Source organism: Acyrthosiphon pisum, chromosome X, assembly GCF_005508785.2.
Source record: "Acyrthosiphon pisum isolate AL4f chromosome X, pea_aphid_22Mar2018_4r6ur, whole genome shotgun sequence".
Classification (NCBI taxonomy): Eukaryota; Metazoa; Arthropoda; class Insecta; order Hemiptera; family Aphididae; genus Acyrthosiphon; species Acyrthosiphon pisum.
Window position 1 is genome coordinate 26599096 of NC_042493.1, and position 15053 is coordinate 26614148.

General features: G+C 29.3%; 2 protein-coding genes across 2 annotated transcripts; both read right to left on the bottom strand.

Moving 5' to 3' along the window:
• Positions 1-1904: 1904 nt before the first annotated feature.
• LOC103310763 lies at positions 1905-3812 on the bottom strand. Its single transcript, XM_008190061.1, has 3 exons — positions 3773-3812; positions 2877-3719; positions 1905-2590 (listed from the first exon to the last, which is right to left on the bottom strand). Exons 1-3 carry the CDS (start codon positions 3810-3812, stop codon positions 1905-1907), a joined length of 1569 nt encoding a protein of 522 aa, XP_008188283.1.
• A 3850-nt stretch (positions 3813-7662) lies between these two features.
• On the bottom strand, positions 7663-8352 carry LOC100166327 (tigger transposable element-derived protein 6-like). Its single transcript, XM_008190062.1, has one exon. The coding sequence runs from the start codon at positions 8350-8352 to the stop codon at positions 7663-7665; it is 690 nt and encodes a 229-aa protein (XP_008188284.1).
• Positions 8353-15053: the final 6701 nt, after the last annotated feature.

A 15053-nucleotide genomic window follows, 5' to 3' on the forward strand; every position in this document is an offset into this window, starting at 1 on the left:
TTCCGCGGCTCGTGTTCCCGCTTCTTGCGTGCTAGAACTGCGGGACTATTTATCGATCGTTTGTTGTTGGGCATAATAAATTAACTAATAATAGTAGAAATTCTTATAATAGTTGCAATTGAATTCGGTTATAAATATGAACCGTTGGGCACTATAATAAATAACAAACATTTTAAACCATTGGCAACCAATAATTATTATTATTATAGCTTTGAAACCCACGGTAACTATTTAAAAACAAAAAGGTCCATAAGTTTCAAAATATTATATAATTGATTGCCGTACTATATCTGATCCTGTGCAATTCGTTGCCCATTAAAGACCTATAATTATAAACAACACTCATGGTAACCTTGGTAACCCTAGTAACCATGGATCATGGTAACCTTAAGAGCCATGAAATCTTGGTAACCTTAGTAACCATGGCAACCTTGGTAACCATGGTAACATGGTAACCTTAATAGCCATGAAATCTTGGTAACCTTAGTAACCATGGCAACCTTGGTAACCATGGTAACATGGACACACAGACAGACACACTGACATACATTCATTTTTATATATATAGATTGGACGGTAAAATCATTGTCTATAGCTTACTTATGTCAACAAAAAAAACCATAACCTGATTTTTGTAATATATATGTTGTAGAAATTACAGCAGGACTTCGGAAATCTAAAGTAATGCCTGGAGAATTAGACCCATTTGACACAAAACTGTCAAACTTAGTAAAACATGCAAAGAGGGATTATGAAATCATGGTGAAAAAGTATTCAAACATAAATGCTGAATGTAAATAATTCTAAACTATAATTTTTAGTACCATAGGTAATACTATGTGATTTATTATTTATGTTATAAAATAGGTAGATTATTAATTCTATTTTTTTTTTTTTTTTTAACAAATATTACAGTAGTTAGTATAAAGTAACTATAGTATTATTATTCAAATTATTATTTCATTTAAATACATTTATTATATTATAATATGTTTGTCAAATGTAACTTAAACTTACACAAAAAGTGAAGGTACTACAGCATCATGTTATATTATTATGCTTTTTACATAGTTAACTGAATACGGTTGTTATTATTATTATAAAATCCTACAATTGTTATAAATTTATTATTTTAATTTTTTATTTAATTACAATAGGTATGCAAATATTTATATAATAAAATAACGGTATTATTAAAAACAAATATGATCTTACTTTTATTTTATTCATTATACAGCCTGTATAAGTTTTAAAATCAGTCAAGCATTAATACACGGGTTGCTAACTTATTGCGATTAACCGTTGCCGAACTACCTATATCAGTTCGTAATCGGATGAAGATTTTTGTAACACTTTATTAGAAATTACCTAACCTATAACCACAGAATAGATTAAATTTAATCTATTCTGTGCTATAACCATGACAAATTATTACGATTTGATATATATCTTAAGTTGTGGTGTATATACATACACACGTATACACTATACAGGGGTGTATTTAGAAATGTATTATGGGGGGGGGGGGCACAAACAAAAAGTTAAAATTATACAAACACTGCTATAACTTATCTCCAAGGTGTATCAATACACCTTGCTTATCTCACATTTTTTATCATGAAATCTTGTCACTTTATCAGTTACACTTTTAGATCATGTACAAATTATGTACGGTCAATGGGGAGAGTACAGGCCCCATGTGCCCCCCTGGTCCCATAAATACGCCCCTGGCACTGTTCAGACACAAGTCCATATTTATTTTATAGACACCATTTAGACACCGGTGTCCAAACTTGACACTTTCAATGATCTTGTCGTATTCAAATGTAAGTGTTGGACTGGTGTCTGGCACCAGTCCAGGACCAATAAATATAACTACTGACACTAATTGTAAACCAATATTTCTACCCGGGATACTCTTTCATGAAGGAAAAATATTCTTCCTTTAATTTCTTATCTTTTTGTAATTTACGTTCTATTGCTAATGCTTTTGATAAATTATTTTCCGATATTGATCCAGCGGCTACCCATCCAAATACTGTTTCTTGGAATAACGGCCCGGTTGCCGAGGGACGTATTTGTCCGTCGCATAAAAATTCATAAAAATGCGTTGCGCCTAATAATATGTCGATTTTTTGGGGCGTGTTAAAATGTGGATCGGCCAATTTAATGTTATCGGGAACATTACATGTTGTTTTTATATTTTGCGGAGGTAATTGACCCGTAATCTTTGGTACGACTATCATCGGTAGAAACACCGCGTAATCACTTACGCGAGATTTTATTTTTAACCATACGGCCGACGATGCATGTTGTACTATTTCTCCGATACCACTAATTACGTGTTTAATTTTATCTCTTTTTAAACGTAGTGTCTGCACCATCTCTTCTGTTATAAAATTCTTTTGAGACCCCGAGTCTAATAAAGCACGATATGTCGTCGTTTTCGTGTAGGGACTCACAGCTAGGGCTACTACTGTAGCTAATAATACTTGTTCGCCCAACGCGAATGCGTGGGCGGTCACGGTGTTTAACGCAGATGCTTCTCCCTCAGTTTTACTGTTTGCTTCCGATGAATTCTCGATGAAAACTCGTTGAATTTTGTTGATGTTTGTAATTGTTTATGTGTAGCATTGTATTATGTGGCTTGGTACACCTAAGACAATTTCGTCCAAAACATTTCCTTTTGTCGTGACGCCGGAGGCAAATGTTGCACAAATTAAGCTCGTTTACCTTTTTAATTCGATCTATCGCTGATAGTGCGATAAACTTGGGACACTTGTATATAGTGTGCGATAGTTGACATACGTAACATTTTATTTCCGAAGTGTTTACAAATGACGTAGATGATGTGGTGTTTTTTGTACATTTTTTACCTGTGTAACTATTATTTTCGTTAACATTTTTCGACACACTGCATATTTTTTTAGACGATTCAACTGCTTCTAATATGTGAAAACGGGCTTCTAAAAATTCGATTAATTCGTCGACTTTTTTGATTTCGTCTCTACCGCACTTTGTTTCCCAATCGCTTATAGTGACTGCGTCTAATTTAGTACATATAATATGTGTTAACAATGGTCCCCACTCTGACGGACGTTGATCCAATGCTCTTAAAGCCGATATATGACCACGTAAACCATCTGAAAATTGTCGCAAACCCGTGGACGAACTCGCTTTCACTGTAGGTAAATCACAAATACCTTTTACGTGTGTTTGTACTAATAATTTTTTATTATTGTATCTTGAAACTAAACTGTTCCAAACGTGTTCATAATTATTAACTGTGGTCTCCAGGTTCTTAACACAGTTCGCCGCGTCGCCAGATAACGACGCACGTAAATGAATAAATTTTTCTATTGTTGTCAGGTGTTTGTTATCGTGAACCAATGCGGTGTATATATCATAGAACGGAGTCCATTCGGAGTATAAACCTGAGAACGCGGGTATTTGTAATGCAGCTAATTTTATTGACGGTACAGCATTACTTATCTCTCTCACACCTGTTTTTTCTTTTTCCACTTGTGCGTTGATGGACGAGTTTTCTTTCATTTCTGTTTGTTGTAGTCTCTCTTCCGCTTTGGCCATTGCCTTGAAATATAGCTCTTCGAAGTCTACTTGATATTGTTCATGTTCATTTTCATCTTCTTCATCCCCAATCTCCGACTGTACCTGCTGGAACTCTTCCCATGCTTCTTCGATCGTCGTATGCTTATTTGCTTAGGATCGTTGTCCGCAGCAGACACATAAGTCCAAAAACGTGTTAAATTACCTCTAATTTGTCCTCGTCGCATTTTTAGAGCGTTTACCATTTTGCAGATATAAACTAATGTGAAAAATACGCGACCGCTGGCAAAATATAATTTACGATATATCGAGGGTTAATAAAGATATAAGCTATAGCGTAATAAGACGTAATTGTACTATAACGACGGCCGAATTTTAGCGATAAGAGTTTAACTATACGCTTTTGAACTTTTCGATCGTTCGTTATATAATATACTGAAATGATATCGTAATAGTTCGTATCTTCAAGAATTATCGCATTTATTTTACGATTTGACCGTTGTACTGTACCTAACGCGGCCGATTACACTCGATGTTAGGAAAGGAATGTCGGGAATTTTATGGACGTATTTTAAAATACTAATGTATGGAGATTCTCTTACCTTGCATTTGTCTTCATCCAGATGACCTTGGCACGGGAATCGATTCTCTTCGAACTTCTGGAACGGGCACACGTGAAATGTAATATTCACTGGATCACAATACTGTGCTTTTTACGTTGGTATGCACGAGAATATATTCCTAAGTATATTCTCCCGAGGGATATAAATTATAATATTATACTCATCAAAAATAATGAAAGACCGTGCACGCGAATATACTTTGGTTTATAATAATACGACTAATATAATATTTTACACCACTAACAAGTAACAACTTTACTTGTACAGTAATATATTTTATTATTTTAACGAAAACGACGTTCACTTGCGATTCTTTTTCGACAAGGCTATAATTTTTATTATTACGCCTATTTAAACGTACGCACGTGACTTTTAACCGACGCACTCAAAATAAACACAACTATAACTATATCATACGGTTTCGATCCGGGTCGAATGGACCAATGTTTAATAAGGAACTAAGACTTTTAAGAAAAAGAACATAGACCTTATAAGCGGACTGTATACGTTTATTAACGATATAGTAACAACTGTGGAGCCGCTCGTTGTGCTCGGTACAAACTTCGATACGCGACTGGTTACATATAATATGAGATAAATAAAGTCTCTGTCAAGACAGCGAACGATAACACGACTCGAGCGCTAACAGAAATGTTTGCTATTTTTTCCAAGATTTATCCTTCCCAGGACTGTATTAAGTGGGATCATTACTGTCAAGTTTTCAACAATGATTCAAAAAATATGTTAAAAATTTGTCCCAAAATCTCAAGGCATCACATGGAGCTTAACAACCTCACCAAAATGAAGGTTAAATACGCCACACAGGTAATTTTATAATTCTATGACTTTATAAATTTAATTAAATTATTTTGGTTTGTAACAAATGTAAATATAGGTATTTAGCAAATCTATGGCAGTAAGAATAGTTTTACCGTGCACGATTCGTTAGGAACACAAGAATTCACAATAAAAATGAATGAATGTTTGATGCTATAAACAGAAAGTTTCCTGCTGAAGGAATTAGGAAAAATATCAAAGATTTAGAGGTTTTATTTGTGTTGCATGTCTGTGTTGTGTGTATGGCATAGCCAGATTTTAAAGGACTACTTGGATGGAGCTCCATTTTAAATTCCTTGCTAAGCCACTATTTGTTTTATTGTGTTAATTACCCAGTTAATTATTTGTAACTGTATATTTTTGGTTAATGTTTGAAGTAAACTGTAAATGTTAATGGTAGTAGTACATAATATATGTTGCGTGTTTGTGATGACGTGTTACTAGTATACTAAGTAACTTATTTATTATTTTATAAATATTTTTAAAATGTATTACTTCAGGTCTTAAATCAAAGTCTACATTGGCTGGAAGAATGGGAGGCAAATTTAGAAAAAGGTCTTATCGAAGAAAAAGAATTTCTTACTAAAAACACCTGTGAATCTTTGAGGATAACGTTAAAGTCAACGATCGATTTAGTACATTATTTGTTAGAAGAATGTGGTTTTAGTTATGTTTTGATGTCAAAGTTAAACCAAGATTCTTTAGAAGTAAGCAAAATATAAATTGGAGAATCCTTAGTTTTCGACTGTGTAATGTCATTAAACATACCTATCTATAATTAATATATTATTTATTCATCTAGAAATTTTTTGGAATCATCAGGCAGAGTTCTGGTCCAAATGATCATCCATCTACTCCTACATTCCTCCAACTATATAGGCTATTATCAATGTATTCATTGGTTAAACCACCAAAAAGTGGAAATTGCACAGTTTTGCAGGTATAAAAGAAACACTCTAAAAAAAAATGAACAGTTTAAAATTAAAAAAAAACAAAACATGTTTAAATATTTAGATACTGACTATGCTCCAGTTATAACAATATCTGATTTGAAAAATGCAATGAAACAAAATAGTCAGCTATCTATTAGAAAAGAAAAAATTCTCAAATTAAGAAATCACATTGATGAAATAGTGGAGGAAGGAAGATGGGACATGGATGATGTTTTTAAAAATAATGATTTCTCCGATAATGACGCGATTGCTACCTGCCGCTAACATTGAAATTCATACTAACTACACTTCAATTCTATAGAATCTGACCTTTTACATCCCTTAGGAGTTAGTTTATCTTGGCCGCCCCTAGTTGGTGTTTGTATGATTTCCATGTGACTTATTAGTTGACCACTGAACAAGTTACTTAATATTCTTTCAGTATACAATTTAGTTGTAATTTTTAATTTTAAAATGGATAGTAAAAAAACAGGGATGCGTTGCTCTGTACAATTTTGCAAAAGTAAAGCAAGTAATAGGAAAGGGAAAGGTGTCCAAAGCGGCCACCCTAAGGTTCAACACAGTGTCACACTTTCGGATTTAATTTTTTTTTATGAAACCTTCAAGATTGTCTAGTTAAACTTGTCAGGAATCATAATTTTCAATCAGAAACAATTTTAAACAAATAAATAAAAAGTTATTTTAATTTTTTTTAAAAGGACAAAATTGTTCACTTAGCCCACCTAGGAGTTCAAAGTGGTCAGCCCATGTCCACTTTGACCACCGGTTTAAAATGTCTATTATAATTCATTATTTTATAATATTATCATAAATATATATAATGTAACTTATATTTTATTCTCACAACAAATTTTCTTTGATAAATAAGTAACTTCATTTCAAGCTTTGTGTTTCTTATTAATGTTTTTATAATTAATTAACACATTATCAAACTTGGTATTTTTTTGGTGAATAACAAAGCTATTTTATAAAATAAACATATCAACTTATTAAATATATCTTTCTTATCTAAACTATAGCTTTTAAATAATAATAAATACCTAAATCATAGCAACAAAAACAATTTTATAAACAACAACTTTATGTTTTTAATTATGTCATATTTTTAAAATGAATTTACAAATTAATCAGACTTAGTACCTTCTTGGTAGTAACATTAACAATTTTATAAACAACAATTTATTTTTCTGTTAGGTTATATTTTTAAAACTAATTAACAATTAATCAGACTTGGCACCTTCTTGGTAGCATTAACAATATTTTATAAACAACAACTTAAGTTTCTTATTGGATAATATTTTTAAAATTAATTTAGGTACAAATTTATTAATCAGACTTAGTACTTTTATGGTAGGTAACAAAACAAAATAAAATACACATAGGTAACTTAATAAGCGTTTGATAATGTTTTACAAAAATCACAAATAAAACACATCCAGCACAACCGTCGTGACACCATTTTATGCATTTTAAACATCTTACCCAGCCTTTTACCTATTACAGCAATTTCAGTAGTTTGAGCTGCAATAAAATCTGAATCATCAAAATATATTCGGATCTAATGGCACAATTCCACATTTTCTGAAACCGTTTATGGCAATCATATGAGTTGCAGCTTTAATGTAAGCTTCACCAAAAAGTTTGCTCACTTGAAATTGAGATACAACTCTTCCTGGGTTATTTCATAGGAACTTCTCAATTGCCTGAACATAGTATGTATTTAGAGGTCCCATAAAAGAAACGTCCAATGGCTGCAATTCGTGGCTACAATGTGGCGGTAAGCACACAACAGTGGTATGATTTATCCTAGCTAAATCAATAAACTGCAAATTCCTTGTGTGTGTCATATGACCATCTAGTATAAGCAGAACTGGATCTTCTGCTGTTGGTTTGGCATGATTAATAAAATGTTGGAACCATTCTGTAAAAATTTCTAATTGCATCCATCCAGATGGGTGACAATGAAAAATAGTTTCTGGAGGAGCACCATCCTGTAGTTCAGGTTTCATTCTCACCCTAGGAAAAATTATCATGGGTGGTATAAAATTTTCACCAGCTGACATACAGACTACAATTGTTGACAAGACACCTCTCACTGCTGAAGTAAGAGAACCTACTTGTCTTCTTCCTTTTAATGCCAAAATGTTGGAACATTTTGATTGAACTGTGGTTAGTCCAGTCTCGTCAACATTAAAAACTCTATGTGGTAAGAAGTTATTTATTTGCTGAACATTTTGTAAAATAGTAAAAAATGTCATCACATTTGGACGATTAAATGCCTGAGCTCTAGCCGAGGACGTAGCTTCTGGGGACCTAAGTGTTATCTCTGGATGGCGCTTTCGGAATCCTTTTACCCAGTCTTTACCAGCCATTTTGAACATTGAAGTTGTGTGCAATATTATTTTTTTCAGCTAATTCATAAGCTAATGTTTGGATATTATTTATTGTTAGTCCATAAAATCTTTTTTCCATATCAAATAGGTAATTTACAATTTCTTGTTCTTGATCATTAGAGAAAACTGAACGAAATCGACCAAGAATTTTTTTATTACCTGAACAAATATAATAATATACCTCTATTATATTGTATATTTTAGATATTAAGTATATTATTTAATAATATAAATACATACCTGTTGCATCAATATTAATATCTTCAACTTCTTCTTTTTAATTGTTGTTCTTGGGACGTTGAAATATTTGGCAGCTTTATTGTAACTTAATTTTTTATTTTTAACTGCATCAATTGCTTTTTTCATGCTCACTGTATTCCAGCTTTGTTGATTTGAAGTTCTTTTGTAGTTGGTAGGCATCTTAACATTTCTATAATTTAACAGATACAAAATAATACATACTGATGATTGTAGGTATCTAAGAATTCTTTGTTTCAGAAGTTTTTGTTATTAATTTTATAACTTTTAATCAGATTAATAGTAAGTAAGTCATTAATTATATTTATTTACCACTAACATGGTTAAGCAGTAGTTTAGTTTATATAGGGTCTTTATAGTTCTTATAACTTCTTATAGTTCTTATATAGTATGATATAATTACTACACCAAATAATTTATTTACATGCATGAACAATTATAATTATTAAACAGACATGATAAAAATGAAAAGTATTTTAAGCACGGGCAAAGTGGTCACCATAGTTAGGTTAGGTTTGGTAACCATAGTGACCACTTTGCCCTTTTAATAATGTTTAATTTACTGTTTAAAAAAAAATATTAATCATATTATCTAATTAAACTTAAGTTAATTCTATAACATATAAAAACTTATGTAGATTTTGAAAAAAAATAATTTGGGCATATTAATTACTATGTTTGTAAAATATAATTATTTATTCAGAGCACTTACCTTAGATCAACAGCATCAAAAAATGAAATTTTTTTTTTAAACGAAAACGGTAAATGTTATAATCAATAGTGGTTTATCAGTTGATAAATATGATAACAATGAACCAACCCACGTGATGAAACCAGCTGTTTATTTATTAATCACAGAATAATAAGACATGACCACTTTACCCGCTGTGGCCACTTTGTACACCTTTCCCCAATATAAGTTTCTTCCAATATCCAAAAGACGATCGTCTAGCATTATGGACAAAAAATTGTGGTACAGAAAATCTGACTGAAGAATTTAAAAAAAAAAATAGCTTTAAAGTATGTGGCGATCACTTTGTAGATTCAATGTTTTTGAACTCCACAACAAAAAACCGACTAGTTTTCAATGCTATTCCAACAATATTTAATGGTAAGTAAATAATAAAATTATTAAATCATATTTAAAAATTATACAAATAATTTGAAAAACTAATTTTGATCTTAATAAAGTAATTTTTGATTTAATAATTTAATTTTGATATTAGTTACATTTTTTTATTTTAATTTTTAGATGAAATAATGTTGGAAAGAACAAAATTGGCTAAATTACAGACGAAAACCGATGTAGATCCACATGATAATTCAAAAGAACAGAGTAGCTGTAGTAGTTCAATTCCAGGCGCTGAAGAATTAAGAAGTCATTTTAGTGGATCCATGAAAATGCTGAAAAATCAACATTTGGAAATTTAAATATGCCCCATGAAAATTTTTACAATTATGTTTATAATTTGGAATCTGAATTTATAAATAGTTTTCCTATTTTGTCTGTTGCAAAAGGAAGAGGCGATAAACTTAAAATGAAAATGCCTAATATTGATTATGAACGTCCCAACTTTGATAAGGATTACCTACTCAATTTTTTTTTTTGCGTTTTAGAATTTATGCTTCAATTAAATTTTTAAATAGACATTTAGTATCTGAAAAAAAAATTAAAAACAGAAAGTTAGCAATTTCGCAGCATTTGTAAAGCAATATTTTGTAATTGTATTAATTTTATAATTATTTAGATGTATTGTAATTTTATAAATACTTTTTTTTATTATAATTTAATATGTGCTAATTACCAATTGAATTGTATGATATTACTTTTGTAAATTGTATTATAAATCTACATGTGTCTCTATGTTGTAAATAAAACATATTTAAGTTAAGAATAAATTTTGTACTGTGTAATTATTATAGATTTACCTATATATTACCTATCTAGTATATGTTATTTTTATGTTTTAATAGCATTTACCTTTGTTGTCTTTCAGCATGGAAAATTTCCAAATATTGAAAAAAATATTCTTGTTATGTAAAGTATATCATCATCATGTTTACAGTTTACAGTACTAACAAATGTATTGCAGGTAACTTTAAATAATAACTATATCATAAAATAATATAGTCTGTGGTTAATACTAAAAGACTAAAAAAATTTTAATGTAAATTTAAATTTATAAAGTAAAGTTAAAAATACAGACTATCTGACTATCTGTGTTAACTAATAAATAATAATAACTATTAAGTATCGTCTTTCACAGTTTCACATGTCATTAACTTCCTAATTACCATGACAAAATAGATCTATGTACTGTCATCAATCTTGTCAATTATTGTCATGCTAATTACGATTCATACAATTAATATACAATGATATTGTATAACATCTGAACAATAATTTATTTAAACGCATGCAGCTACACTGATTTGGTCGCACCCAATCAGAGAATCTCATTTTTTCCCCCATTGTTTTCGGCCGAGTGAGCCGATCTGTTTTCATATAGTCTGTGTTATCACTATCGTATTATTATACACTTGGCATATTATCGTACACATCATATTATTACTATAAACACTATATTATTATACAGATCTGACTATATTCGAGCCGCCGGATACATTATATTGTATCCAGTATTACATTTGTGGGGGAAAATACAACATTCCTAAATAGTATACATGCTGCTACATGTTTGTGTAGCAATAAACCTTATCAATAGATTTGTAAAGAAAAACCATATATGAACAAAACCCTTTGTCCATATATTCACCTTAAAATTATATTATTATTTTAGTTCCATAATAATATTTATTAATACTACGTTTGGTGGTATATGGTCATATTTCTTGGTATGATAGCAGCTATTTTTATAAGGTCTCTTCAAGCACTGGGTTTAAATCTATTGTAATCCTAAATGGTATACATCTCATATTGTTAGCGGAACAACCTGTTTCATCCGGTTTATATTTTTTTATTTATTAGTAATATAAATTATTACAGATTTTTTATTGATTTTTTTTATCAAATATAGATTTTTTATTAAATATATTTTTTATATAATACAGATTTGTTCTTAATTTTTTTTTATAAAATATAAATTTTTTATTGTTTTTTTTTTATCAATTATAGTTTTTTTTATTAAATATAGATTTCTATTTTATATAGATTTTTTAATTAATTTAAGATTTATAATTCAAATTTGCTTTTATTTATTAAATAAAGATATTTTTCTTATAAAATTACTTTTTATCCTATTTTTATATTTTTTTAATCCATAACAATTTTTTCAATTTTTTTTTATGAGAAAATTGCGTTTTTCGGAATTTTCTGGAAAACGTGTGAATGGTCGTACAAATTCGAACAAATACCGTACTAAATAACTGCATTGATAATTTGTGCGAAAACGTATTTTTAGTATTGTGGGGAGCTGGAGAAACGGTATTCTTATCTGTACTCATTAACACAATTATTCTAATATTTAAAAATAATTGTGTTATTGAGTTAATTTTATTAAATATTTTTAAATATAACAATGTCATGATATGTTAGATACTTTTTGTTAATTACTTTGACATTTACTATTTTTTTTTAAATTTTTTTTTTATTGCTATGTTCATTAATTGTAGATGTGTTAATCGTTATTATAAATCATTTTTATTAATTTTTGAGGTCTATTCCAATTCCTGAATTTGGAAATCTGAACTTCTGTCCTCGACGATTGTGCATCGTTTGTGCAATTTTTTATCAAATATGGCTTTTTATTAATATATTTTTTCATATTTAATTTTTTAAATAAATGAAGATTTTTTTTCAAAAATATTTTCATTAATATTATTCGATTTCTATTTAGAATGTTTTATTAAATATAGATTTTTTTAAGAAATTGTTAAGATTTTTTATGTCTATTTGGATTTGATTAATTTAATCAATATTTCTTTTATCGAACATAGATTTGTTTTATTCAATCAAGATTTGTGTGGTCTTCTTAGATTTATATTAAATATAGATTTTTTTATAAATTGTATTTCAATGAAGAAAAGCCAAGTTGATCAAAAAAATGTATTGAAAAAATGTGTAAAGAAAAAAAGAAAAATGTATCTTAAACTTAGTAGTCTCACTGACATTAAATACAGTTTTTACTTTATTTAGATTTTTTTTAACAGTGTCTTATTCAACTAGGCTGTTTTTTGTATTGAAATACAATTTATAAAAAAAATACTATATTCAGTAAAAGAAACATTGATTACATTAAACAAATCTAAATTAAATTAAAAAATCTTAATAAAAATATAAATAAAAATCTAAATTTAAAAAAAAAAATAATTCAAGAAAGAAATCTATAATTGTTTCAATGGCACCACATTTTCGTTTTTGGATATCGCTGGCACAAACGTTAGCCTCTTTTAAAATTCCAATTTTCCAAGTGGGTCATTGTAATATGGTCATATGGATGGTATTACATTTGAATTAAATGGTATTATATCATTGTATAAGAAAAACTATTCTGAGCGGAGACGGTATGTCAGTCTAGGTATAAAACATAATATTATATATGGTATTAAAAAAAATTGAACTATAATAAATTCCAAATTAATCATATCACAATATCTATCAGGTACTTATAACGCGTTACACATCGACAACAAACCGTGATACTATCATAGGTATATAATAGTATATTTTAGAAGTTTTAAGTACCCACGAATAATTTTATATAATCACAACAAAATAACTAAAATAGTTATTCTAGGTTTTTTAACATGTAATTTCGTCCAAATTTGAACTTAAAATGACTATAAAAAAAAACTGTCTATGTATTTTTTAGATTTTTTGGTAACCGAATTTTATGTAGTTTTTCCCGGCGCTATTGAAAACTATTGAGAATTTTAAAATTTGACCTCCCGAACCAACTAGATTCACTTTTCCATCGAACAAGATACTGTTGAAGAAAATCGAAGCAGTTTTACTGCACCAAACCGTAATGACAGGCACAAAAAAAAAACATCATTGTAAAATCAAGACATTCATCGTCTTCATTCATCACTTTTTTTATTGAACTTATTTTCTTGATATTTTTCTTAATTTTGGCTTTTGTTATTCAATTTGGACTTTTTTATTTATCTTGTGTTCTTAAACAATTAAGAATATTTTTTATTCTAATTACATACAAATCTGTTGATAAAAAACCTTGTTAAGAAAAAAAGTTCCAATAAAATAAAAAATATTCTTTATTGTGTAACAATAAATGTTAAATAAAAAATTTTAGTTTTAATAAATTCAATGAAAAATTATACTGTGTGATTCTAGGTATTTAATTCCAGCACAAGTGCCAAATTTAAATAGCTTAAAAAAAGCTAAAAGCAGAGCGATTGCAGCTGAAAGGCTACACGCAGATCCAGTATTAGCCTTATGTATAATGAAAAAAATGGAGGATTAGTTCTGCTATTCGTAACATTGGTATTAATAAGTTTTTTGTTCATTTTTGGAGTTATCTTCAAATTAAAGTGTATAAAGAATCTTATTCTAAGACTTATACACCGACCATGTGTTTCGATGCAACTGGGAGTTGTGTGAGAAAATTAAAACGACAAAATAAGACATATAGTGGGTCTATATTTTTATATGATGGTGTAATGAAAGTTAATGATCAAACATTTACTGCCTTATCAATGTTATCTGAAGAGCATAACAATATTTCAATCAGAGTGTGGATTCAACGGTGGCTTCGATGTGGTGTTCGGTCTCCTAAAGTGGTAATAAGTGATCAATCTCTAGCTTTTATGTCAGCTCTGATTCAAAGTTTTACTCAGTATTCTTCACTTGAGATGTATTTAGACGTTTGCTTAAAACTGCACAAGGACAACGTTATACAGAAATTCCATTTTGTTATATACGGAATGGTGTTAACCTTTTCATGCATCTCGTGACACAATGGCCATGTCTAAAAAACACAAAGCTTATACGAACCAAACAGTTGTATGTACGAGCAATGGGCCTTTTAATATTATGTACCGAGTTAACTGAAGCTAAAACTATCTTAGAGGCGACTTTTACTATTGAGTTTAGTGAAACTCATGGGCCAGATGAAAACGGCGAGCTAACGCCATGTGCTGAATCAAAAATATATCTTAAGAATCGCATAACTGCTACTGTCATTGATTTTGTCGATTGATGATGATTTTTTTTTACATTTTTAATGCATTTTTTAAGGTTTTTAGTGCATTAAATTCACAGCCCTGTTGATGACTGTTTTGGTAATCTCAGTATCTGACAGTAAAAAATTCAAAAACTTTTTATTCAGTTTAGTTAGTGAAAATAAAATAATTGAATTTATACTTAATATGTTAAGTCCAACTGGTAAAAAAATGTATGGTAAAAGAGTTGAATTAATATATCCACATTTTAAAAGTTCTAT